General features: G+C 39.3%; 1 protein-coding gene across 1 annotated transcript in view; it reads right to left on the minus strand.

Moving 5' to 3' along the window:
• Positions 1-27,246, minus strand: part of UNC5C (unc-5 netrin receptor C) — a 394,162-nt gene that overhangs the window by 108,794 nt on the left and 258,122 nt on the right. Inside the window, exons 3-4 of the mRNA XM_065877433.1 lie at positions 20,580-20,723; positions 4,781-4,884 (exon numbers count right to left, since the gene is read on the minus strand). Of these exons, the coding sequence (XP_065733505.1) occupies positions 4,781-4,884; positions 20,580-20,723 (248 nt within the window). The remainder of the gene's footprint in view (positions 1-4,780; positions 4,885-20,579; positions 20,724-27,246) is intronic.

A 27,246-nucleotide genomic window follows, 5' to 3' on the forward strand; every position in this document is an offset into this window, starting at 1 on the left:
TCTGTGCATAACTATTAGAGGCATATTGTTTACATTGGCAGAAAAACATATCAAGTGACCAAAATATAGAGATGACGTTGGCAAATATTGACTGGACCAATGCAAAGCTTGCAAGCTGACTACCAGTCAGGGAACCTGATACTTGTGGCAAACCTGTTTGTAAGGCTGATACTCATCTCATAAGCAAAACCCCTTCTTGTTGCTACACACATGCTAGGAGAAAATTCCAGCAGATATCACTGGGCACTGAAAGCAATGTCTCCCTCCAAATTAGTATGCAAACTCTCCTTTTCTCTCTAAACCTTTTTTGTCTGCAAGGAGTATAAAGCACAGCTTGGGAGAAAATGCACCTGCATGGAAATGCGTGGACACGAAGTTCCAGTTATGAGGGAAGGGGCAGCAAAACATGCACTCCTCTCATGAAACAAAATGTTCATTGGCCCCATTAATAATCAATTAGATGGACAGCTACCTGACGCTATACATCTGGTGACGCCTCCAGCTGCCAGCAGCTTTTTCCCCTGATAAAGCTGATGCTGCTTTAAAAAATTCTCTTTCCTGTTTAGCAAGACTAAACTCAGCAAAATCATCTATTCTTTTGCACTTCACCCCATATTTTCCCACTTGCTAATTAGAGATGCAAATGTGGATAAGTAAGATGACGGTTTTTAAGCACAACTGGGTCAATATGTTGAACATTGTGCCCTGTTCCTCCAATTAGACTCCTATGAGAAATAGTTCGATTATAATTAGAGGAGCAATTATCCCCTTGTTTAAGGTGAAACAAATCACAGGTTTGTTTTAGTGAAAAATTCAGCTTTGCTCCTTCTGCCATGCCAACAAATCTTGTATCCACTGATGTTCTGATACCAGTACTCTCCAAAAGAGATAATCTGATGAAATAAAGCATCTCTGAGTATATTTCTGGCTCACCATATGACAGCAACATTTTCCAGGCGTAAACTAAAATGAGCAAAGAGGGTTCATTTCATACAGCGCTGCTGTTATGCCACTGGAGCAACCCAGCACCCGTGCACGGGCATATTCATCTTCTGGCTTCTTTGGGGAGATGGCGGGTTTCTGCCAAAGGGCAGGCAAATGCCTCCCCAGACATGGGAGAAAAGCATTATATTTTTGGCTTGATCCTAGCAAAAGAGGCATTAAAAATACTGAGCAATACCATTTTACAGTATTTCTGGGATTTGTTATTCTTTCTTTCACCTAGTCTACTTTTCATTTAAATATAATTATTATTAACCTGTCCTACAGTCCTTGAACTAAAGTAACTCTCAATGGCCTTTTATTCCCATCTAGTGGGTCAGAAGCACTAGACCGATAGATTCCCTTACTCCACCCTCACTGAGTTCTCTCAGTATGCGTCTTCAGAGGTGACAAACATCTTTTCTCTGAGAAGTTCCATTTCCTGAGGTGCCACCTCTGTGTCACATCTAACAGGGACTCTTTATTTCATTTAGCTAAATATACTTAGAGAATCTACTATGCAACCTACAGTCTGCTGGTGTTAGAGAGAAACATGAACAAAAATCCCGTTTTGTTCCTTATTTCATCCCAGTCTAATCAGGTAGGACAGTAGTAAGCAGATATATTTCAACACAGATAATAGTTGGAGCTGTAAAAAATCAGGGTACCTAGGGGCTGATGTTCAGGCAGTTATACTGGTTCATTCATACCAGATGTTAAATACTGAATAGTTCTGCATCCGCTACTTAATAGCTGACATATTTTTTTTCTTAACCAATGAGTACTGAGAGGAGTTCTTAGTCAACAGTGCTACGACCTGGATAGATAGCATGTAAGGAATCCTGGGTTGGCCTCTTCCTCCTCTGACACTTTCTTTGTCCCTCTGTTTCCTTTGGCTTGGAAAAGGAGAGCTACCAACAGTAGCCCCAGCCCAGATTTCCTCTTTGGGAGAAAATATGAAGTCTGGTCCAATGTCTTGGTCCATTATGACTAAACAGACAACTTGAAAAATCAGAGTAAGGACAGCAGCACGTCAGGACTTGCTGTAGATATTCACGTTAACAAGTCATTTGTAAAGTAAATATGTTACATCAATAAGGAAATTTCCTGGTTTTAAAACTCAAACGTTATCTTCATTTGTAGCATTTATGGACTCTAACCAAAGTAACTGGCTAGAAAACACAGGAGGGCATCTTTGTGATTCTTCACAGGGTAGAAGCTTCATCTCTGCATACCCCACAGCGCCCAATAGAGCTGCACTGTGCTCGGTGACCACTCCGAATTCAAGAGGTCGAACTGAGTCTTCTGTGAATCAATGGGTGATATAATAATAGCACTAATAATGCTAGTGAGTGCTTCTACATGGTCTAAGTGATTTGCATATAGCTCATTTAACCTTCAGCTACATTCTGGAGAGACACCATTCATTATTATATTCATTTTGTAATTTAATTGAGGAAACTTAGATACCGAGGGCTGAAATACCTTGCTTAAAGTCCAAGACTTAAAAATGGGGACACTTGAGTTCAAACCTAGAGTTCTGTAAGGAAATTAGTTTAACGTTCTGTAGCAGAAATTAAAGCCAAAATAGGGGAGAAAATTAAATGTTATTTATTACTTCAGATATGCCTGTGCCATTATTTGCACCAAAGGTGATGCTTCTGTAACTTAAGATTAGTAGAGCTCTTTGGAAACCTACTGACTTTTTTTGTTTTTTTTGGTACGTGAGCCTCTCACTGCTGTGGCCTCTCCCTTTGCGGAGCACAGGCTCCAGACGCGCAGGCTCATCGGCCATGGCTCACGAGCCCAGCCACTCCGTGGCATGTGTCATCTTCCCAGACTGGGGCACGAACCCGTGTCCCCCGAATCGGCAGGCAGACTCTCAACCACTGCGCCACCAGGGAAGCCCCCTACTGACTTTTATGGGAAGGAAATTATTGTCTCCTGATATTCTGCAAAGAATGAACTTCACTACTTATTCAATGATGCTAGATATATACTTATTAAACAAAGATAAAGTGAATCAGTCAACTATGTATTTGTTGAGTGTTTACTGAGTTTTTCAAATTCATTTGCCTTGCATACAAAAGAAGCATAAATCCTTGTCAGCATGGCCTGATGTCTTAAGGACTGATTTTGTTTATAGTAAAACATGAGAGTTTTACCTGCTGGTTTCCTTTTAAGATCAATATTCCATTTTATGCTATTTTCATGCTTTTAAATTCCTCAAATAAATAGATAAAATATTAAATGATAAATATATATATCATTAAATTAAAATAATCTTATAATCCCTTAACTCACCACGTTACATTTCATCCCTTTCTTCTTTAATTTATCTGCCCCTCCTGAGCAAATGACAGTTGTAACATGTCACGTTAAGGTATTCATTAGATTTCTGATCTTGGTGATTCTAAGGGTGCTGAAAATAATCGACACAGGAGTTTATTAGCCTGCTCTCAAGCATGTGTGTTTGATCTCTCTCTTGACTTCCAGAAAAAGGAAAAATACTCACATTATAGTTCTGTGAATGTCAAATGGGTATATGATTTTTGAGCTTGCCAAGTGTTAATTGGTCTCTTCCCCAGTGATGATACAGATAAAATTCACAGCCAATTAGTTTGCACTCTTGAATCTTTACTTCTTGACAAAGTGAACCACTTTGCTGAGGAGACCAAGAAAATGAAGAAGTTATAGAATCTCCTCACTGGAAATCTCTGCAGGGATTTGCTCTCTTTAAGAAACATCAAGTCAAGAAGAGTCTATGGATACCTATGTTGCTCAGGATATGTTTTGGTCTTCAAGATAGTTTAATGGTGGAGGTTTGCATTAGAATTTTAGAAATACAGTTAAGGAGACAGATGCACTTATTGTCCTAAGTGAAAGGAAATATTGAATAGAGAAGAGCTCCCTACTTTATAATCGCAATAAATCATATTGTGTGTCAGTGTTGGAAGATAAGATTTTGGAGTGGCTGGATAAAACAGCAATAATCATACAAAGTCTCTGATACAGTGCTAGAAAGTGCCATGGGATGCCAGGAACAAGGCAAAAAACAGCTCTCTTCTTTCAAAGAAAAAAGGAAATTTCATTAAGAGTGCCACTTAGAGCCTTTGCATTGATACATTGGAGATATGGATGACTGTGACAGAAAAATGGGCATTTTATTGTTTGGTGCTAATAAAAAGTCATGGTATAAATCTGATTTGTAATATTTCATTAACTATCAATAGGCTTTGTTTCACCAAAAACAGAAAATGAAAATAAAGAGCTAATGGAAAGCTTACAGGATGAAACTAACGGACATTCCTCATACATGTTTTTATTCATGGTGTGTGGCTATGGCTTTTAGGTATGTCCATAAATATATCACAGAGCAGGAAATATATACGTGGAGTGCACAGGCTCACACACACACACACACACACACACACCTTTCTTACATTTTTTTGCATAGTATCAAGAAAAATAATAAAATTGATGGTACATTATTAAGTCATACCACCTTTCTCTATGATTAGTGCCAGATAAAATAAAACAGTGTTTCTGATTTCTTAAAAGACAGTGACAAAATTAAACCAAGCTGCCTGTGGCTTTGTCCAGTGGGGCATTCTAATTGACTCCAAGTCATTAATCAGTTCCCAATCAATCTATTTTGCCAGTAGCAAGCAGTTAGGACTCCATTACCAACCATTCATCATGCCATACCCTAATTCACTGCACCATTAGCCATGGACTAGGCCTCCGTTAGAATAACTTAAGTGCCAATTGCTAAATGTGAAGAATTTTTGCTACTCACTTCAGCCACTGGGATCCCTTCTGGTGGTCGACACTGGAGCAAGACTTCCTGTTCCAAGGATACTTCCTTTCCCAGGGGTTCCTGCTCAAATGTCTTCCGCAAATCTGGAAAGCACCAGTAATAAAATATAAGACAAAACTAATTAACATTTATTCATTTATTGGAAGTACAATAAACATTCTGCAGCTTCTTATTTTATGTTTCTTTGTATTTTTTAATCATGTTAGTACTGTACCATAATGTGGGTGATTATATTCTGTGTACTGGAAATTATGAAACTTGGAGGCAATTAACTGTTCCTACTTTAATCTTCACTGGAATGCTTTGGAGATCCTCATCCTAACAATTAGTGAAACTTATTCGTTGCATTTCCTTACTATTTCTTAATAATCAACTATAATGATCACTTTATTTATTTGCGGTATTATTTATTTGCGGTACACGGGCCTCTCACTGTTGTGGCCTCTCCCATTGCGGAGCACAGGCTCCGGATGCACAGGCTCAGCGGCCATGGCTCACGGGCCCAGCCGCTCCGCGGCATGTGGGATCTTCCCGGACCAGGGCACGAACTCGTGTCCCCTGCATCGGCAGGCGGACTCTCAACCACTGCGCCACCAGGGAAGCCCAATGATCACATTTTTAATCAAGAGAATCACATTGTCATGATGCTTATTCATAAAGTCCCTTAGGTATATTCTTATTTTTTCTTTCTTCCCAATAGATAACTATTGTAGTTGTAATAACTCTGAGATCTTTTGATAAATAACTCAAAAGCAAGTTTCTGTTCAGAGTGAAAAACAGAATGCTGGAGTCCTGAAAGAATGAATATAGCTTCTTGAGGTGTCTCAAACACAAGACAGGGAAAAGAGTAACTATTGGGATGAGTCCAGAAATATCTCAATATCTAAATTATGTGACCATTCTGCAATTAGAAGATTAAACAGTCATTTCTGCTCAAATATATCAAGAATCTAATTATGTATTTATATCAGCGGTCCCCAACCTTTTGGGCACCAGGGACCGGTTTCGTGGAAGACAGTTTTTCTACGGACCAGGGTCGGGGGAGGGTTGGTGAGGGAGGGACGGTTCAGGCGGTACTGCGAGCGACATGGAGCCGCGCATGAAGCTTTGCTCACTCGCTGCCCACCTCCGGCTCTGCGGCCTGGTTCCTAACAGGCCACGGATCAGGGGTTGGGGACCCCTGGTTTATATAGTTATAGTTGCTACAGCAATATGCAGTACAATTTTAAAAACTGCTATTGATGGACACGAAAATGTTAGAAACCAGTTTGTCATTTTAAACACCAAAGCTAAAAAGTACATGAGTCAGTCATAGAGCTTTGAAGCAGCATTTTATTTTAAAGCAAAGCAAAAAAATTATTTCATATATATACTCTTCAGCTCCTTCCCATTAAAAGTTATTGGAATTTTACCCAGTTGATTTTAGTAAAAAGTTAATGCCTCTTTCCTTTCATCCCATGTCCCCAGCAACAACTTCAGAATCTAAAAGCACCATTTCAGCCTACTGAACTAATGAGTGGAAATCTGAAGACTCTGGAGGTGTGCCTCTAATGTCAAGGAGCTATTAGAAAGCACCACTTGGAAAATGCACTGAGAAAAAAAATTCATTGTCATATATTTGCCATTTGGTTGAATTTCTTGGCAGAAGAAAACCTTCAAGAGCTTAGGGGCTGTGAAAAGATAACTGGATCTAGGTGGGTCTGAAGTAAGACAAGAGACTCTACAAATAGTGACAGAATTTCTGTCAGAAGGGCATTTCTAATTTGATTATCAAGAAACTGAGTATGTTGCGGGAATGAACACTTAAAATCCACAGAGTTATTAGAACTTGAAAGTTATCTAAACCAGGTCCTTATTTTACATATGAGAAACACATTTCTCAAGTTACTCAAAGCCTCACAGCAAAATAACTGATGCTGCGTTAGAACCTGCTGATTTGATACATATTTTTCTATCCCACACATCCCTTCACATCTCTTTTGGTTGATTTGTGTCCTTTCAACAGAAACATTAAAACTTCTTCTACTCTTTCTTTTCTCATATAGTAGCTTCTCTTTGTTTTTAATCTGCATTAAGATGAAATTTTGGCAAAACTCCAAATATTAATAAAAGCAATAGCAGGAGTGAATAACTTTAATGGGATAAAATGTTCTTGACAGGGTATATCTTGTTGGTGAAAAATGATTCTAAAAAACTCCCATCTGGGCTTCCCTGGTGGCGCAGTGGTTGAGAGTCCACCTGCCGATGCAGGGGACACAGGTTCGTGCCCCGGTCTGGGAAGATCCCACATGCCGTGGAGCGGCTGGGCCCGTGAGCCATGGCCGCTGAGCCTGCGCGTCCGGAGCCTGTGCTCCGCAACGGGAGAGGCCACAGCAGTGAGAGGCCCGCGTACTGCAAAAAAAAACCCACAAACCTCCCATCTGATGCAGGGTAGGGTGAAGACCTAAAGACTGGAATTAGTTCTCAAATCAAATAACATATTGACTCTCAGTTAAACTAACCAGCATATCACAAAATAAGGATTGAGAATTAGAAAGAGTGAGGCACATATATATCCAAATAGTCAAAACAAATTCCTTTAACATTTGTAAATTATCTCCTTAAGGCAGACACTTTATTAGGTACTTAGGATGAAGATATGTAAGATTCAGAATCAAGACTAGAACGGTAAGCTGAGATCTATTTATGAAAAGCCTTCCTGCCATGCTAAGGAATGGCAAACCCTCAAAGGCTTTTAAGCAGAGGAGGGAGATAGGATGTCATATTACCCTCGGTGTGATTGAGGTGGTGGTGAAGAAGCAGAAGGTAGTTAGGAACCCATTTGAATAGATCAGGAGGGATGACGGGGTCCTGAACTCAGCTAGTGACAGTGGACAGGAAGGGGAGAAAGCAGATTCTAGTAATAAATAGATCATATGTTGAGGAAGACCTAGGTATTTGGAGAGTGAGAAGAGGAAAAGATAATACTATCTTCTTAGCTACTGCAATTGTTAAGTTGATACCATCATTAAATGAAATAATACCAAATTGGGCAGGAAAGTGGTGAGAAAGGTAGCAAATTTATTTTGGTACATGTTCAGTTTGGTGCAGCCATAGGCTATTCAAGTGGAAAAGTCCAGTAGGTCTATATCATGATTTCTCAACCTCAGCACGACTGACATTTGGGACTGGATAATTCTGTTGTGAGGTTGCCCTGTGCACAGCAAGTTGCTTTAGCAGCATCCTTGGACTCTACCCAACAGATACCAGTAGCACCCTTCCAAGCCATGGCAAAGCAAATGCCTCCAGATAATGCCAAATGTCTCCTGACATGAAAAATCACCTCAAGTAGAGAACCACTGGTCTAGAGTTTGGAAAAGAAGGCCTGGTGAAAGATCTATGCTTCATTGTCTAGGAGATAGCTGAAGCACTAGAAATAGATGACACTACCAGGGCAGGGAAAAAAAAAAAAAAGAGGACACCAACATTCAAGAGGAAAACCTGCCTGCAAAAATGATGCGGCGTGAGCAAAGACGTCGGAGAAAAACCAAGAGACAAGTGTCAGAGAAGCCAAGAGAAGAATAAAGTTTTAGGAAGTTGGGAGGCCAACAGGACAAATGCAGCAAAGGACTCAGAAGGAGAAGTTTGGGGGATTTAGGAGTGAAGGGGGAGTAGAAGCCCAGCTGAGTTGAGGGTACACAGGAATTGGAAAAATGACCATCAGGTGAACTCCTACTCTTTTGCAAGATTTTATGGTGATGGAAGTCAGCATTAAGGGTTGATGGGTTCGAATGGAGCAGGCTATAATTCTTCTTAGGATATGGTATAGTTTGGGGCACAGTTTTCAAATTCCTGCCACATGAAGGCACACCTTTTGAGAATCCTCATTTCCTAATTGAGAATGGTGACCACACATCGGAGTCATGTACTTCAAAAGACAGGTTTTAACTGAACTATCACTGAATACCATATAATTCTGTTGTTTTGATGTTATTTAATTTTAAACTCTATGTAAATTTTATCTAATTTCTAAAATGATTCACATTTAACCCTCAACAAAGTAGTACTTCTTCCTGAAAAATCCTTTTAATTCCTGCCCAAAACCTCTTCTCTAGCTTTCAGGTTGTGTAAAGAGCACAGAATATATTGCGCTGTCCAGCATGGCAGCTGCTCCTTTCATATGCCTCCACGGTACTATGTAAGGGGGTGAGTAGCATTTTAAGCATATCCTTTATCATTTGGAGAGATGTGATAGAAGGCAGGCTGGATGACTTGCAGGAAGAGAGAACACGAGGGTGACGAATGGATAAGCATGAAAAATGGACACTTGTCAGCTAGGAATTAGATGTAAAACAGAATGTTTTAGAATAATGTGGGCATTCCTATCAGGAAAAAGATGAATTTTTTGCCCTTGGAAGACCTTTAGGATTCTACATTTCTGTTTTCTTTCCATTAGTTCTCAGGCTGCTACTAAAATAAGTATAAAGTCCTTTCATTATAACCTAGATTACTTTTGCAAAGTGAACTTGGCTTACCTCTGATTTAGTCATTGACTCCATCAATTAAAAGAAAAATCAGCTTTGTCATATGCATGCATTCAGAGACATGTTTACTTAAGAACATGAATATTGGCTTACTAAATCCATACAGAGAAATCCAATTAGCAGATGTAGAATCAGACCTGAAACTATATGGACTTCTATTTACCATTTACACAGTAATCAAAGAAAGCCTTTTAGAACACACACATGTGTCGGTGTACACGGCATCTCATTTCTTTTTTTTTTTTTTTTTTTGGCAGTACGCGGGCCTCTCGCTGTTGTGGCTTCTCCCACCGCGGAGCACAGGCCCTGGACGCGCAGGCTCAGCAACCATGGCCCACGGGCCCAGCCGCTCCGCGGCACGTGGGATCCTCCCGGACCGGGGCATGAACCCGCGTCCCCTGCACCGGCAGGCGGGCGGACTCTCAACCACTGCGCCACCAGGGAAGCCCGGCATTTCATTTTTTATGGTAGAATTCTGATGCTGTCAATGAATTTTTTTACACAATAATAATACTGTGGTTACAAATTATTTATGATGTGAAACCCACGAATTTCATGGCATTCTACAAACATGGACTCTGCTTTTTGACAACGTGGTAGGCTGAAAAGGAGGCTACCTGGGAGTTTGAAGACTCTGTGGCCTCACCTTCCTCATTTGTAAAATGAAAGTAAATGATGGGATGCTTTTGAAGGTCTCTTTTGTCATAAGGGCCTATGCCTGAGTAGACTAACATTTTAAATATGCATTTTAGGGGAAAACAGCCTATCCTTTGTGAAATAAGATAAGATCTTTAAGGATTTATACCAATTATCAAAGAGAAATAATAGAAGAAATTATTTTTCAATAATCTAGGAGATGATGCATCTTTGAAAAGAACAGCTTATATATTTTCCTCTTATGACAATCTTCATGCAAATTTCGTACACTTCAATATACAGGTATGGGTAAGAGTCAGAAAAATGGGATGATGGATGGGTTCCAGAAGATTCCATATTAAAAATATCAGAAAATTCTTTGTACAAATCCAAGGGAGCAATATAATACACATCACAAAAGCAGATGAATATTAAAGCTTTGATGATTATGAATGCATTGAGAATTACTTTGACAAAACTAATTTTCTCTCTCCATGGAGAGATGGGAAGGAAATGCCTACCCAAAATAGCACGCAAGAAAGCCTGTCACACCAAAGGGCATATCTACGAAAGGGGCCCAAAATCAAGTCTCCTCCACAGTGACCTCCCTCGAGCATCTTTGCCTGACACCATCTGAAAAGGGTGAAAGTGGCCTACAATGGGACAGTCGAGGCTGGACAGGTGGGAGCTTTGACTGTAACAGGTCATACTACCAAGCTCCTGTGAGCCCTCCTGATTCGGGAAGGAAATCAGGAGAAACTACCAGCAAAAGATCTCCCTGTGGTGTCTAAGCAGGCAGGCTGCTGATACTATTGTCCTTGAAAAAGAAAATAAACAGGTTCTCACTCCAAGTTCAAAAGAAAAATAACTTACATTTGTTAAAAATGTTTATTCCCTTAGCAATGCTACTTCATTATGCAGAAAGATTTGTTAGAATAAAATATTTTTTGAAAGACAAAATCTTGACAATGTGATAAACTGACATTATGAAGTTAAGGGTTCACTGATGGGTATACTTCAATAGATTATTCTAATGGAAATTAAAGTCCTTAAATTCCATTGAGTAATAAGATATAAATGACATAGTATTACCTTATTAAGGTTGGGTGCTTTTTGTTTTAGATCTGATCGGGTTTTGTGAATATTAGATCTCATAGAGTTTTGTGAATATTAAAAGAGTTATTGAACCTGAAAAGGTTTTGGAAGATTATGAAGCACAAAACACATGTAATAAATCATTACGACTGTTTCTATTACTATTAGAGAGTTCTGGCATGAAAGATGATTACTCATCTGAGTAAATTTCAACATGTCATTCTCTTACACACTTGGGCCATTTGGTCTATAAACTATAGGATCTAATATTCCTTACTATTCTTATGGAATTTAGGGTTTATTGTTGAGTTTTTCAAACTGTGTGTCATGACCCCTTAGAGGATTATGTATTCAATTTAGGGGATTAAAAACCAGCATTAAAAATAGGAAATGGAATAAATAGAAAATGTCAAGTGATCATACATAGTAGTATTATGTATGTTTATATGTACATACACACACACACCTCTGTGTATTTGTATGTATGAAGAGATGGGTATACGTTTATTTAGTGGATCATGATATAAATATATTTTTTATTATAGGTCACTGTGGAAGAGGTCTGAAAGCTCCTGTAAAGCAAGATAACATTGCAGCCAAGAGCAAGATCTTCAGCATGGACAAACTTGGGTTCCGGTTCTGACTTTACCCCTTGACTAGCTGTGTGACCTTGAGCACTGCTTAACCTCTTCTTACTTTAGTTCCTTCAGCTAGGAAATGGGTATGATAATAGTAACTATTTTACAGGGTTTTATAGGAAGAGGCACCTATAATACTCTAGCATTATGCCTTAAATATAATATGTACTCAAAAGATAGTAATCCCCACACCATTTCCCCCCCAGTATTAGTGAATTTTAGTATGCTATACAAACATTAGGCATTATCATTGTTAGTCAAAATAATCATAAACAAGTGAGACAAATTAATTACAAGCGTGGGAGACTAATGATTGAAAGTGATGTGTCACAAAGAAAAACTTAGGGATTACCATGCTGTGCTTGAAAAAATGCAGATTTCATAATAAGACTTGGCTCCAGGAATCCACAGTTTTTATTGGCCCCCAAGTGTGTTTTACACACAGCACTAAAATCTGAGAACTACCGATTGATTGATGGATTATTTACCGAACACCCATGATATGCGTGGCACTGTGCTAGACTCTGTAGGCAGAGGGACAGAGAGGCCTGGGAGGCCGTGAGAACCAAGAAGACCTGCTTCTACACTGTGGCTCTTAAGACAGTGAGTCCCTGTTGGTGTTTCCCCAGTGTCAGTACTTACTTTTGTGCAGGTTGGCGGCTGACATTGTCTAACACAGACACTGAAATTTCATATGTGTCTAGGGGACAGGCAGGTAACTTAAATGAAAGAAAGTTAGGCACAAGAATTATTTTTTTCTTAAAACATAGCACCAACCTGGGCTGTCTTAGGTTTTCCAAATTTTAATAGAGACATGGGTACAAAACCAATTCACTTAACTTTTTACTTGCTACTCATCTCTATGCTGCCATATAGGAATTCAGGTTTGGTGGCCACAGACCCCATATGTGACAGAAACCAGTAATCAACTCTTTTCATGCTCGATAAACAGAGGTAGTAAAAACATTTTTTAGTTTTTAAAATTCTGTTTTACTGTACTTTCAAAGTGTTCCTCTAGCAAATAAAATAATTCTATGGTCACATATAGTAACAATACTTGTGTTCTTAGAGGGGAAAAATGTGCCTTTCTTCCAATAATGATAAAAGGGGATAATTATGTTGTCACAGTAGAGCATAACTTATGCTTAAATCACCAAATCTGGCTGTTAACAGGAAATAACTGGCATGAACCAACCAGTATAGCATACTTTGGGAAAACTAGATTAGACTTCTGAGCTTTGAGCATTTATTAAAAGTGAAAGTCCTGACAATGCTATAGAACTCTAAAAAGTTTGCCATGATTTTCTTTTCCAGGAATAGAGTATCTTTGCTGGAATTAAAAAAAAAAATCATGAAAAAATTGTTATATTCAGCAACTCCTAATGTGGTTTTTAAAAGGAAGGGACACAGTATATAAAAAATGTTGGAAGGAGTTTTCTTTTTAACTTGCTTTTTCTTCTCAAATATTGTAAAAGATAAAACAAAACAAAACAAAAACCCACGAACCAACCAACAAAAACATGAAGTTTCCTCTATGGTTAGATCGCAAAGTGAACTATCACATTTCTGCAAACCTGTACAATGAATTGGACTGTAAAAAGAACAGTTTAAAACTCAGATTTACCATTTCCTAAACGAGTGACTAGGGTAAGTTATCTAATATTTCGTTTCCATGCTTCTGTTTCATTATTTGCAAAATAAGGATAATAACAGATCCTAGCCAAAGGATTGTTGGAGGCATCACAAAAGTTAACATGCACAGGGGCTTACAGAATTAGGCACACAGTAATCATGCCATAAATGTTGGTTACTAGGACACAGGGTTTTTTAAAGACACAAGAACGAAGATGAAAGATTTTTATTTTGTTCCTATTATTGTTTTGCAACCTCTTTTTACGTTTTAAAAAACTAATGTTTTTGACCAATCTTATGAATTTATCACAAACACTTTCATAATATCATAGTTATGGGCAGGGACAGAGGTTAGAATAATTTGAGCAAATCAGCAGAAAGATTATCTGGCAATGTCTTTAGTTTTGCCAAGGCATGGGCTATCCCCTTACTGCACCGGGTCATTTAAACAGAAATCCTGAGTAAGCAAAGTCCCTGCAAAGGGAAGTACAATTTCAGCCATTCTTCTTTATTTCTTGGCTTTGGGGCATTTATAGGACAAATATATTGTATTCAGATAATTTTGCTAAAGGGTTTTTTAAAAAATAAATATTTTACAGCTAGAACTCCAAAGACATCCATTACAGAGAAGAGTAAGGAAAAAAAAAAACCCATATAAGCTACCCTTCTATTCACACTGCATCTTTATTTTCAGAAGAAAATGATTATATGTCATCACAATATTTTTTAAGGTATGTCTTAGGGGTAAATAATAAGAAACATGCCAACTTTATGGATGAGGAACCCGATATATCAAAAAGTTAAGGCTCTTTTCTCAGAGTACAAAAAAAGAACACGATTGCAGACAAGCTTTTTTGCAAAAAAGCAGTTTAGCCATAAACTTCCCATTTCATACAGCATAAAACATTACTTTAATGACATATTTTAGTCCAGTGGGTTACCAGCCCTTCATATAGCACATAGATGGATGACTTTTCCCAAACTATAACTTATGAGACAGTATTTTATCAATTAGATGTCTACCTCTCAGAACGAATATGAGCTATAAATGCCTATGGATTTGTGGAGCCTCCATGAATCTTGAGAACTTCTGTCTAAACACAAAAGCAAATAAGTTTGGAAAAATACAGACTGATGCAATCAGGTATGTGCTATGGTTTTTAATTTTGAAATAGGAACCACATGATGGATTAATTAACATAACGGTTGAGATTTATATGAAACAAGGAGACATTTATTGTTAAAAATTTTGTCTCATTATCTAAAAATGTCTAAATTGTGTAATTAATCTCATCTAATTCAAAAACTGGCCCCTGTAACTTACAGTGGATTTACTGGGGACTTAAATGGTCATACAGGGGATCAAACCACAGCTCAGAAGTGCACCTTAGTAAATGGGCCATTTATTCTGGTGTGGTGGCAAGCTTGCTGAGCTCTACCAAGACATTGGTGTTAGGCTGCCAGATCCTCTCATGGTATAACCTAAGTCTTGCAGAACACCTGGTTAACGCAGAACACCTGCATTATTTGGTTAAACTGTACTTTTAATTTTGATTATGTCAAGTAGAGTAGGCAGGTAGGAAATGGAAAAGTAACATACGAGGCCACAAATAATGACCTCTGTACATATAAACTAACACAATAATCGACAAGATCACGTATATATTTAACTGGAGATACTACTACCCCTACTATAGAAATATTAGTTCATCCATTCCTTTAAGATATTTATTGAGTTCCTACACGGTGTCAGGCATCACTGTAGGCATTCTGAATTCATGAGTGAACAAACCAAACAAAAATTTTTGCCCATGTGGATCTTACTTCCTAAGGGGCTGGCGGAAATAGAACACTAGTCATGAACATAATAAATAAGTATATAGTAGGTTCGAAGTTGATAAGTGCTATGGAGAAAATAAATAAGACAAAAGTGTCATGGGAATTTGAAGTGGGGGGCGCACAGGGGCAATCAGTTCAGTCTATCTGATGTCCTCAAATTCCTTGGGTGATAAAACATTTTTACTGAAACAACAAATCATTGGCATGAAATAGCAGCGTCACTTTGCCTTATCATATGCTTACAGTTTAATTCAGTTTCATTCCATTGACTTACGTCTTCATTTACTTAGCACCAGCCACATCCAAGGCACTGTTTTTAGGCACTGGGGATATAATGATGAAGAAAATAAAGTGTCTACTCTAGTGAAGCTAGTGGTGGAGCCAGTCAGCCTAAAAGATCATGAATAATGATGAAGAGAAATGCTCTCAAGAAAAATAAAGCAGGCTTGGGGTTAGAAGAGTGACAGAGTTGGCGATAGTGGGTGTTAGGTAAATTGGTCAGGGTTAATCCCTCTGAAGGGCTGACATCTCAGCAGAAATCTGAATGAAAGAAGGAGGTGAGCCACTGGTAGAGTTGGGGAAGAATGTTCCAGGTGGGAGGGAAGAGTTATTGCAGATAGCCTGTATCTGGAATGAGTGTATTAAACGTTCTAAAAACAAACTGGTATAGCTGGAGCAGACCAAGCAACAGGAGAGAGGCAGGAACCCAAGTCCTTCTTTCACTTCTGCATTGTAAATAATAGTGAGCCTATATCATTACGCATGTGGAAAATAAGATATTTTTGTGAACTGCCACCAGACACAAAATCATGGTCACCTCCTCTCTTATTTGTATCCAGTGTGTTGGTTAAAAGCATGGACTCCTTTGCTGGTCTGACCTACTTCTCCATATATGCGCTTTGACCTCAGGCAGCTTTTTAATCTCCCTTTGTCCTACATTTCCTCATTTGTAAAATGAGGATAATGACACCTGTCACACAGAATTGTTGCAAGTACTGAATGAGCTAATTCATGTAAGTGTTGGTCAAAGGGTACCAACTTTCAGGTACAAGATGAATAAGTTCTGGGGATATTTGTGCACAGTTAAAATTTGCTAAGAGAGTAGAGCCTAAGTGTTTTCACCACACACACACACACACGGTAACTATGTGAGGTGAAAAAGTGACTGAAACAGTGTATCTATTATTATTATTCTATAGCCCATCTGTCCAATACGAGCCACACGTGGCTATGGAGCAGTTGACATGTGGCTAGTCTCAACCGAGAAGTACTGTAGTGTAAACACACCAGATCTCAAAGATTAATATGAAAAAAGAATGTTACATTGGTTATTTTATTGACGTGATAGTTTAATTCTGCTTGTTTTTACTTTTTTTTTTTTTTTTTTTTTTTTTGCAGTAGGCGGGCCTCTCACCGTTGTGGCCTCTCCCATTGCGGAGCACAGGCTCCGGACGCGCAGGCTCAGCGGCCACGGCTCACGGGCCCAGCTGCTCCGCGGCATGTGGGATCTTCCCGGACCAGGGCACGAACCCGTGCCCCCCGCATTGGCAGGCAGACTCTCAACCACTGTGCCACCAGGGAAGCCCTCTTTTTACTTTTTGAAGAGTGGCTACCAGAAAAGTTGAAATAACGTGTGGCTGGCATTGTATTTCCTCGTACACTGTTATTCCGGACAGCATGCTAGACACTACAGACTCAAAGATGTAAACATGGCTTGGCCCAAACCTACACGTGGCTCACAAGGTGGTTCCGATCTCAGGGAAAAGGATGAGTGAGCTATGAGAGGAGGGCAGAGAGGGTCACTCTGATCCTCCTTAATTCCTCCCAGAAACCATCCTATTCCAATCTGTAGTCAGTGGCCTTTGCACACTTAAGAACGAGAAACTCCTCAGGAACTATCCTGACATTCCCAGGAAGATGGATTGTCCGTGCACATAAATCCATTGTAACTACTGAATTGAGGAGAAGGGTGACCGTATACAGGGCTCCTCTGGCCTCAGGCTTAGGGACAAAATTACAGTCTAATTATACTTGAATCGGCAGAGAACCTCAACCTCTAGGACTGACAGCCCAGGCCTGGTACAGGAAGTGGTGAAAGAAGGAAAAACGTTTTAGTTTTTAAAGTTAACTTAATATTGATAAGTTTCAAAATGCACAGATAAAGTTGTATGACTCATTACCTCTGTGGTACGAACGTTATTATCATACACTGAGCACTTGCTTTGTGTGTGGCACTATGCCATAGGCTTTACAAGTTTATTCTAGTTTAATCTTAAAATAACCCTATCATTTTCATTTCATGGTTGACGGAACTAAGTGTCAGAGGGGTTAAGTCTCTTGATGAAGGTCACACTAGTAAGTGACGGAACCAGGGTGTGAATACATAAGTCAACCTGGCCCCAAATGTGTGCTCTAACTACCCCACTCTGCTACTCTTTCCACATTATAGCCACCATCCCCTGACACAAGCAACCGTGAACTACATCAGCAACAATCACAACCAACAGCAGAAACAGCAGCCAAGACATTTCCTGAAGAAGGACAGTGTTTGCTGACATTTTGCCTGAATTACGTTTTCCTACCTTAACACTCAGAATTCTCCCATTGGCCTATCACGAGGGACATTGGAAGAAACAACCCAATGAAACTGGAGGCTGCGTCACCATAAGGGTTCTACTTTGGACAGTCATTAGAGTGTCCACTTGAGTCCCCTCAGAAGGAACTCCTCTCCCTGCAGTGGAAAGCTGCAGCACCCACTAAGTGAACATATTTATATTCACGACAAGTGAATCTAATTCAAAGGAGACAAGACTGTATTAAGAGGATGGACGAACTGCTCTGAAAGGTTTGAGAAAGGAACACCTATCATTCTGGAGACTGGTGAGGCAGGAATGACTTCACTAAGGACAACTGAAAGAAATCCTTCAACAAGCTCAGGCCTTTCGAATCATTCTCTCCTTTCTTTCTCTCACATCCCACATCTAGCCTCTCAAAAGAAAGCTACTACCTCTGCCTTTAAATATATCTAGAATCCAGGTCTCACTGCTCCACAGCTTCTAATCTACGTATCCTAACATCTCCCACATCCACAGCCTCGTAAGTGGTCTCCCTGCTTCTACTCTTGCTTCTCACGGTCTATTCTCAACACAGCAGTCAGGTGTTCTGCTAAAATGGAAGTCGTGTCATGAACTCCTCTGCTGAAAACATTCCGAAGTTCTCATTTCATACTGTGGACCACAGACGTTACACCCACAGGGCCTAGGCCATCTCCACACTGCCCTCCTGTCCATACCTTTCTCAGCTCACCCAGGGGTCTACTTTTGCTCACTCTCTTCCGGCCACTCCGGCTAATTCGATCTTCTTGGTACCCGCCAGCACATTCCTGCCTCAGGCCATCTGTACTTATGCCACTTGCTGTCCCCTCTGCCTGACTTCTTCTCTCCCTTCTTTCAGGTTTCTTCAACTGTCAACTTCTTCTGGAGGCCTTCCCTGACCACCCTCCCCAGCACAACATACCCCCTTTTCCCACTTATCTTTCTTCATAGCACTTAACATCTGCTCTGTCTCTGATTATTTATTTCATATACAGTGTGCCCTTGCTCACCAGACATAAACCTCCTGAGGGCAGGGATCATTATATGTTTTGATTCTGGCTCCATACCCAATACCTACAATTGTCCCAAGAACAGAGTAAATGCTTACTAAATATTCACTGAATAAATAAGTTTTTACAAATAATGAAAGGAAGTAAGAGAAAGGCGAAACCTTTCAGTATGAACAATAGCTGGAAAGTATAGAAATGGAAGTATTTCTAATCTAGTGTGACTCGATTGGAGACATTCTTTGTGGTCAGAGCTGGAAATTTAGGTTACCTTATGTAAACAATGAAACATGGCTGTTATGGGCTGAAATGTGTACCCCCCGCCAAAATTCACATGTTGAAATCCTAGCCCTGAGTACCTCAGAATGTGACTTTATTTGGAGATATGGCCTTTAAAGAGGTGATTAAGTTAAAATGAGGCCATTAAGGCCATACTGGTAGCCTTAAACAATATGACTGGCATCCTTATGAGAAGAGAGATTTGGATGTGGACAGTTACAGAAGGAAGACAGTATGAAGACATGGAGAAGATGACCATGTACAAGCCAAGGAGAGAGGCCTCAGAAGAAGCCAATACTTCCAGCACCTTGATCTTGGACTTCTAGCTTCCAGAACTGTGAGAAAATAAATTTCTGTTGTTTAAGCCACCAGTCGGTGGAATTTTGTTATGGCAGCCCTAGCAAACTAATACAGTGATATATACCATTGTTAGAAATTTTGACTTTATCTCATGAGCCACTATAAAAATTTAGCAGAGATGGAGGCGAGCTGAGATGAGACCTGAGTTTTAGGAATCTTCTGAAATCTTGCATTTGTGGTAATATGGAGGAAGGATTAGAAAAGGGAAAAGACTCGAGTCATGGAGACTAACCGGGAAGTGTTTGCAACGGTTGGGATCTAGATCAAGCAGAAGGGAAGGAAGAGGCGAGAACAGAATTGGGGGAAGCATCAGAGCCAAAACTGTTGGGACTTAGTGACATATTACAGGTAAGTGACATTGACATCAATGCAAATTGAAATTTAGTAAAATACAGACATGCAAAGGAATTCAGATGATAAAATGTACATGGGTTTCAGTGGTCTCATAGTTGAGAAGATTTCTCAGTATGGAACCTAAAGACAGATTAAAGCAGCATTCATGCCGCTCAAGGTGTGAACAGTACTTGTTGAGAAAAGGGTCTGCAGAAAGAGCTGCAGACTACATCTCCTCCTTGGGGATAATATGCACATTAGCATATTAAGGAATCTGGAAGGTTTTTCAATGAAGAAACCTCTTTAACTTTGTCCAAAAAAAAGGTATTCCCCACGTTTATTGATTATGGAACACTCTTTTTGTGTGTGAGGCACCTTTTAACCTCTCCTTCCACACAAATACTCTAGAAATTAGCACAGTTTGGAAAACAGTGGTGTATTCTGATGTGCCAGAACAGTTCTAAAATAAACAGAGAAGCTGTCTGGGTAATTCCTATTTCTAAGAGCAAAACTAGTCCACACTGTCCTAACAGATTGGCAGAATAAACTCATTAAAGGAATACAGTTGGTTTTCCCATAGCCTAATTACTACCAGATTAAAAAAGAAAATTCAATCTTTTGAAAGTAGCACGAATTCTTTCACACCCATAAAGGAAAATTACTCAGTGCCTGAAACAAAATAAAATGATATTCTGGTGATTTAAAGGGAAAGTGTAGCTCAAATTCAGAAATCTGGGAGCAATTTTTAACCCGGGTTCTTTGACACTAGAGCACTTATGGTCTGAATTTTCCCATTTTCCATCAGTTTCTGGAATCCACGGTGCCCCTGCACTGTGACTCACATGCAATGCGCACGTAGGCCTTCCGGCTCTTGGTGGTACCCGCCGAGCTCCAGGCTACACACTGGCACCAGTAATCTTCAGGCCCAAAGAGTTCTTCCACTTGCTGGCGTGAAATCTCAATGCTTACTTCCCGGACAATGAGACCTGCCAAGGCAAAGGAAGATTTAAGTCAGGAGAAGACTTGTATTAACAAAACACCATACACATATTTTTCCTCCAGTGATCCTTCTTGATGCCATAGACCAAGGTCCTAGATATTGCCTCTTATCTCCTCTGATTTTCCTCTGGATCCAGTTACTTGTCCACACCTTTTTCATTCTCTTATTTGCTATTTCAAATCTCTGGATTCACCAGATAATGAAAGTGGACTTGGTCTATCACTCCACAGAATTACACCTTTCCCGTTATAGCATAACATTCACCCTCCACCAAGGTATCTTCCTCTGTGTATTGAAACAGTAACTTGAATTTAACATCTTCTAAGGATTCTATCTTAATTATACAGGTTGTGGGTAAGATACCCATATACTGTACATAGCTTTACAATAACTAAGTCTACCTAATTCTTTTTTTTTTTTTTTTTTTTTTTTTTTTTTTTGCGGTATATGGGCCTCTCACTGTTGTGGCCTCTCCCGTTGCGGAGCACAGGCTCCGGACGCACAGGCTCAGTGGCCATGGCTCACGGGCCCAGCCGCTCCGCGGCATGTGGGATCTTCCCGGATCGGGATACGAACCCGTGTCCCCTGCATCGGCAGGCGGACTCCCAACCACTGCGCCACCAGGGAAGCCCTACCTAATTCTTTACATGAAATGAGAATGACCAAAAAACTATAATAATAAGTATATAAATCATCAATATATATATTTATATGAACAAATATGTGTATCAGTTTTTATTACATGACCTAGTCCTTTATAAATATGTGGTGATTTTTTAAAACTAAGTCATTTTAAACAGCTTTGTTTATTTTATTTTATTTTATTTTTTTTTTTTGCGGTACGTGGTACGTGGGCCTCTCACTGTTGTGGCCTCTCCCGCTGCGGAGCACAGGCTCCGGACGCGCAGGCTCAGCGGCCATGGCTCACGGGCCCAGCCGCTCCACGGCATGTGGGATCTTCCCGGACCGGGGCACGAACCCGTGTCCCCTGCATCGGCAGGCGGACTCTCAACCACTGAGCCACCAGGGAAGCCCAGTTTTGTTTATTATTAAGGCACATTGTTTTTCTTAAAAGAAATACTAGCCTTAGTTAACAAACCTCTGCTGTTCTATCCAAAGAATGTATGACTTTAAGGTTTTCATGAGTAATATTTTGAAAGCCCAAGTGTTTCTCTATAATAACAATGTAACCAAAATCCTGTTAAAAATAAAGTGGCTTCTAGTTAAAATGCTCAAATAATTGGAATTTATTTCACAGTATTATGTAATCCTAAAATAACAAAAATTGAACTAAGAATCTGGGGTTATCATTTTAGGGGTATTCATCCTGCAGTATGCCTCTTTGCACGAGCAAGAAGGATTATCTGAACAATATATGTGGGCAACTGCCAGTTCTCTTGCACATACTCCCAGCATGGAGTGTCTACTGAGAGAACTGGCAGGGGCACCATTTAGGGAGTAGGAGAATTTGCTCTGGGTCAAGTATGAGCACAGTAAGGAAAGTTAAATGTATGACTCTGTACTGTTTATTCATTCATTCATTCACCAAATATCTACTGAGTATCAATTATGTAGGTACTTGTGACACTCTGATGAGTAAAATAGTCATTGCCCTCAATGAACTTTTATTTTTGGGAGGAGGATACATAAAAGGCTCCAACATGGGTTAGGTTGATTAAATCCTATGGGGAGAGGGACAGGGCACATGGGAAGAAGTAGGAAAGGGAAGGAGGAGACTGAGAACCCAGGAGAAGACAACTGAGCACTGGACACAGAGTGTACTAGCATGAGATGAAACTAGAGACAAGAAAGGGACCACTTTATATACATTCTTGTAAACCCGCAGTTCTCAAAGTATGGCCCACAAAACAGCTTTATCAACATCACTTAGGAACTTGTTGAACATGCAAATTCCTGGGCCCCACTCCAGACTCAGTGAACAAGAAAAATTGAGAGTTCGGCCCAGCAATATTTTAACAAGCCCTCCAAAATTTCTGATGCATGCTACAGTTTGAGAACCACTGTTGTACACCACGTTTAGGATCTGGGATTTCTTTCCGAGAACCAAGTGTTTTAAGCAAGAAGATGACATCATCAGATGAGAATTTAAAAATATACATATATAAATATATATACGATATATATGGTATAATGATATGTACAAGATATAAAGTTTAACTAGTTCCTAAAAGTTATGATATTTTAAAATGTTTGATCATGACTTCTTGGTATAAGTAACATGAAAGAGGTGTCATCTGGAGAGCCTAAAAAGGGGTATTCCAGTACTTACCCTAAAATCTAGGACATGTTCATACGGGTAAAAGCACTCAGGGAAATTAACAACCACCCAACAATAGTAGGTGCTGACCCATCGGGGGATAAACAATTCTTCCTATCACAAGCTGATGGGAGTTGAGTCACAGAAACAACTAAGTCCTTAGGTCCACTGAACTGGAATGAAGCCCAGGAAAGTGGGTTTGATAAACCCAAGGCACGGCAAGATCCTGATGGGGCGACTCTATTTACAAAAGTTTATTAAGTATTATTTTAACATTTTGGAAATTAGTAACGTTTTTATGTTTATAGAGTGATCAGTTTAAAAAGAATTTTCAAGTAACTGGCATATCCCAATCCCTCACCCTTCTATGAAAAGATTACTATATTATTTTAGCCAACGTCCAACCAATAAAGCAAGTCTCCACAGTAAAAAGCCAACTTATTAACAAATAACACTAATTTCCTTCCTTTCTCCTGGTCTTTGCTTGGGCCTTTCATTTTCCTGTCTCATTTTTTCTGATATCTAGAAATCTGTGCAAAGATGGGGCAGAGCCTTCCCTCCTCTCCTGCCTCCTTTCTTTTTACTCCACTCTCTGGTGTTTAATACTTTTGTCTGTTTTAATTGTTTATACCTTCTCTGTTCATGCAGAAAGTCAGTTACTGGAAACGAAACTCTTCCTCTAAAGGTTGCTGCAGTCACCAAAGGGCGGATAAACCTGCAGTATTTCCTTAGAACTATAATGGTTCTTTCCAAAATGTAGAGCAGCAACAAACGGGCTCAGGATAGTAAAACCGCATACAAATATTTTGTGTCCCAAGATGATAACTTCAGGTTTCATTCCCCACCCCAACCCCCGCCACCTTTCACTTAAAGCAATTACAGGAAACCTAATTAAATGCTAGGAGAACTTCATGAGGGCCACTGTATCCTTTTGCCCTAAGAGGCTCATGGATGTTTCTACTGAGCACAAATCTAAATCCTTTTAGGAAGTCACAGACCCGCCTGCTACAGGGATTATTCATCGTATGAATGTCCTGAATTGTGTGGCCCAGGCTCCCCATGGGCACAAGAGTCAAGCACACACACCGATTTTTGTCTTCAGCTTCACAGATGCCCCATCCAGGAGGAGATGGATTAATTACAGCTCTGTACACTGGACCTGCCACATGCCCAAAGTTTAAACTCCAACGTGTGGTCAACAACACCAGAACAAGAAAAAACTGGAGCATGAAGTTATCGAAACACTTACATTTTAGAATTCTCTAGACTTAGCTTCATTATTCAGACTCTGAGTTACTCGGTTATATATCATCTTTTCATTACCATAGGTAAGTTCGTTACCTATGACATTTTGTTCATCAAACCAGAGGCTAGTGGTTTGGCTAAAAGTAGGTAATGTCCTTTTTCTTTGAAAGTGCAATTTCCAATCTGCTTGAAGTCTTGAGATGGAAAAAGCAACCTGCCTTGAAATTTGAAATGCCATCAGCATTACTTCCAAGCAGGTTGCTTTGAAGAGCATTTGGGAACTTGAAATTGGTTTCAGGTTATTTAAGGGTGGGGGGAAATGCTTCGGTCTACAGGATTTACTCAAATACAAATGCGTATTTTCCATCCTGTCTGACAACGTCAAAGATTTCCCATCACTGTTCTTCCTTTAATAGCGGCATCTCAAGGATGCATGCTGTTTGAAGTTTGCAGTGATTTGCTTTTATAATAGGAATCGTTGTGGTTTGGGAGACAGAGTGCAGCAAGGTAATTAGCATACTTTACCAAGAAGTTTCATAATAAACATGAACATGTACTTGTTAATAGGGAGTTTCACATGATTTTAGAAATTCAGATGCAAATGCCACCTTCTGATTGGATCTTTGTGAGGCTATACAAGAATTTAGCAATAAAATCTGGTAATTGGCATTTATTCCTTATCTTTAGCATAAATTTAACTTCATAATAGTCAAGCACCACAAATGTTTTTCTAGAGATTCTTATAATGTGATCAAAAATCCATGATTAATCTTGTTGCCTAATTATTTAAAACAATATCCAAATTCCCCCAGAAAGGTAATCTGCAGTGCTGTCAACAAATATTAAAAGTCCACGAATGTCAAAAATTATGTTGTTCCAGAAATGTAAAGATGTATAAAATATCACATCCAGCCTTGTGCTATTCATTTATCACGTTTATTAGGTGATACTCAAAAATCATGCATTATCTTAAATATTTTTTAAATATGCTCATCAAATCTGCATCTTCTAATACCCCATGTATGTTTCACTAAAAAGCATCCTCACCTCATGTTAGACTTAAGTATTATGTGCACCTGAGTTGCATTTCTCATTCCTCCCAATGACTTTATCTTTCATACGCAAAGGGAAGTTTTGAGACACCATGTTGTGCAGACCTGGCAATTCTATTTCTTCCAGCACTCACCCTATTGGGAGAAGAGCTGCAGAGGTGACTCTACCAAATCTCATTACAGTATATTCAAAGTTAGTACACAGATTGGTGGGAAATGCACAAAGCTGCAGGGAAGGATGTTCTGGAATATATTACATTTTATTGAATTAGTGTGGTCTCTTTTTCATGCTTTTTTCCAGAGCTTAACCTTATTAGTTTTCACTAATATCTAAAATATGAAACATATCAGCTCAAGGTGTCTTAATACAAATCTAACCACACAAAATGCTATCACTGTTTAAAAGGATGTCATACCATTAAAAAACTGATTGTTATTTTAGCAACTTATAACTCTTACTAAGATAATCAAAATATGAAAACTCAAAAGGTAGAACTTTATAATTAAGACATTGTTTTATGCCACATGAAGTCATTTGACAATCTTTAAAGTACATCAGGAAAAGAAGACACTGTAAACACATAATTTACGAACTTCTCTCTGAAATGTTTTCCTTGAATTTTTAATATAATATTTAATATGTAAACAGTCCATCTAATTAACTAAAATTATTTTGTGTAATTGGGAATTGCAACTTACCAGTGTATTTGATTTATTATGAGTATAATTCTGTTAAAGTTACGTTTACTATCTTTGTGATCAAGATGAATTTACCTAAAAGTCAAGGAATAACATGGCTGGGACTGAGTGGTTCAAGAGATTTGCTTGGAAGCATTTCATACCTAGGCCATTGACTTGATTACCTTTTATGTGATAGTTTCTAGTCTCTTGGTTCTGGTTTGGCATTCTGTGTCCAATGGGGATCTGTGTTTTGTTTTATTTTTGTTTTGTCTAGAGCTGAGAAAAAAATTATTCATTGGATTATGTATCTGGAGTGGGAAGACATCTAGTGCTTCTAGAAAGCTATATGACAACCACAGATAAATGCAGTCTTCCCCCCTGAAACTTGAAAATTTAATTGCAAGATTATATTAAAATAGAATGACAAATGATACTTACCCTGACAATGCTAACACTGTTTTTCCCTTTTCTTTTTAGGAGTGTCAGGTTTTAGATGTTACAGGAGAATCAGTGCTCCTACTTTTTATTTATTTTTTTTTTTCCTTTTGTGGTACACGGGCCTCTCACTGCTGTGGCCTCTCCCGTTGCGGAGCACAGGCTCCGGACGCGCAGGCTCAGCGGCCATGGCTCACGGGCCCAGCCGCTCCACGGCATGTGGGATCTTCCCAGACCGGGGCACGAACCTGTGTCCCCTGCATCGGCAGGCGGACTCTCAACCACTGTGCCATCAGGGAAGCCCCCTACTTCTGATTTGACTTTCTAACCCCATCAAACCTAAGGTTGTAAGTATGAAGGATAATTGGAGTGGTGGGTATACGAAGTATTTTCTCTTACTTATAGAGTTGTATGAATGAGTTGACAGAAATTAATCTTACCAGCTTTGGCCCATCATGTAATTCCAATTCTTGACTTTGGTGATGAAAAACCTATTGAATCTCTGTTCCAAGAAGCCTTTCTGAGACCAAAATGGGAACTAAAATGCTTTCTGTAATTAATCTCTTCTCATATGTCAATGTTCTTTAGAATATAAAGAAGCTATTCTGTGAAAATATGATGATGGTAATGTGTTCAGTTTGGAAAGACACAAAGCACATTCCACTGAGAAAGCAAACATATTACTCATCTAAATAGTTTTCCTAAAACATCAAACATTATATATATTTGAATGTATATTCCAACATTTTTCTTTAAAAGTATAATTCTTAATCATTATTTAAATCTAACTACATGCATTCCTTTCTGTCCCTATTTCA

The sequence above is a fragment of the Phocoena phocoena genome, chromosome 5 (genome assembly GCF_963924675.1).
Source record: "Phocoena phocoena chromosome 5, mPhoPho1.1, whole genome shotgun sequence".
NCBI lineage: Eukaryota > Metazoa > Chordata > Mammalia > Artiodactyla > Phocoenidae > Phocoena > Phocoena phocoena.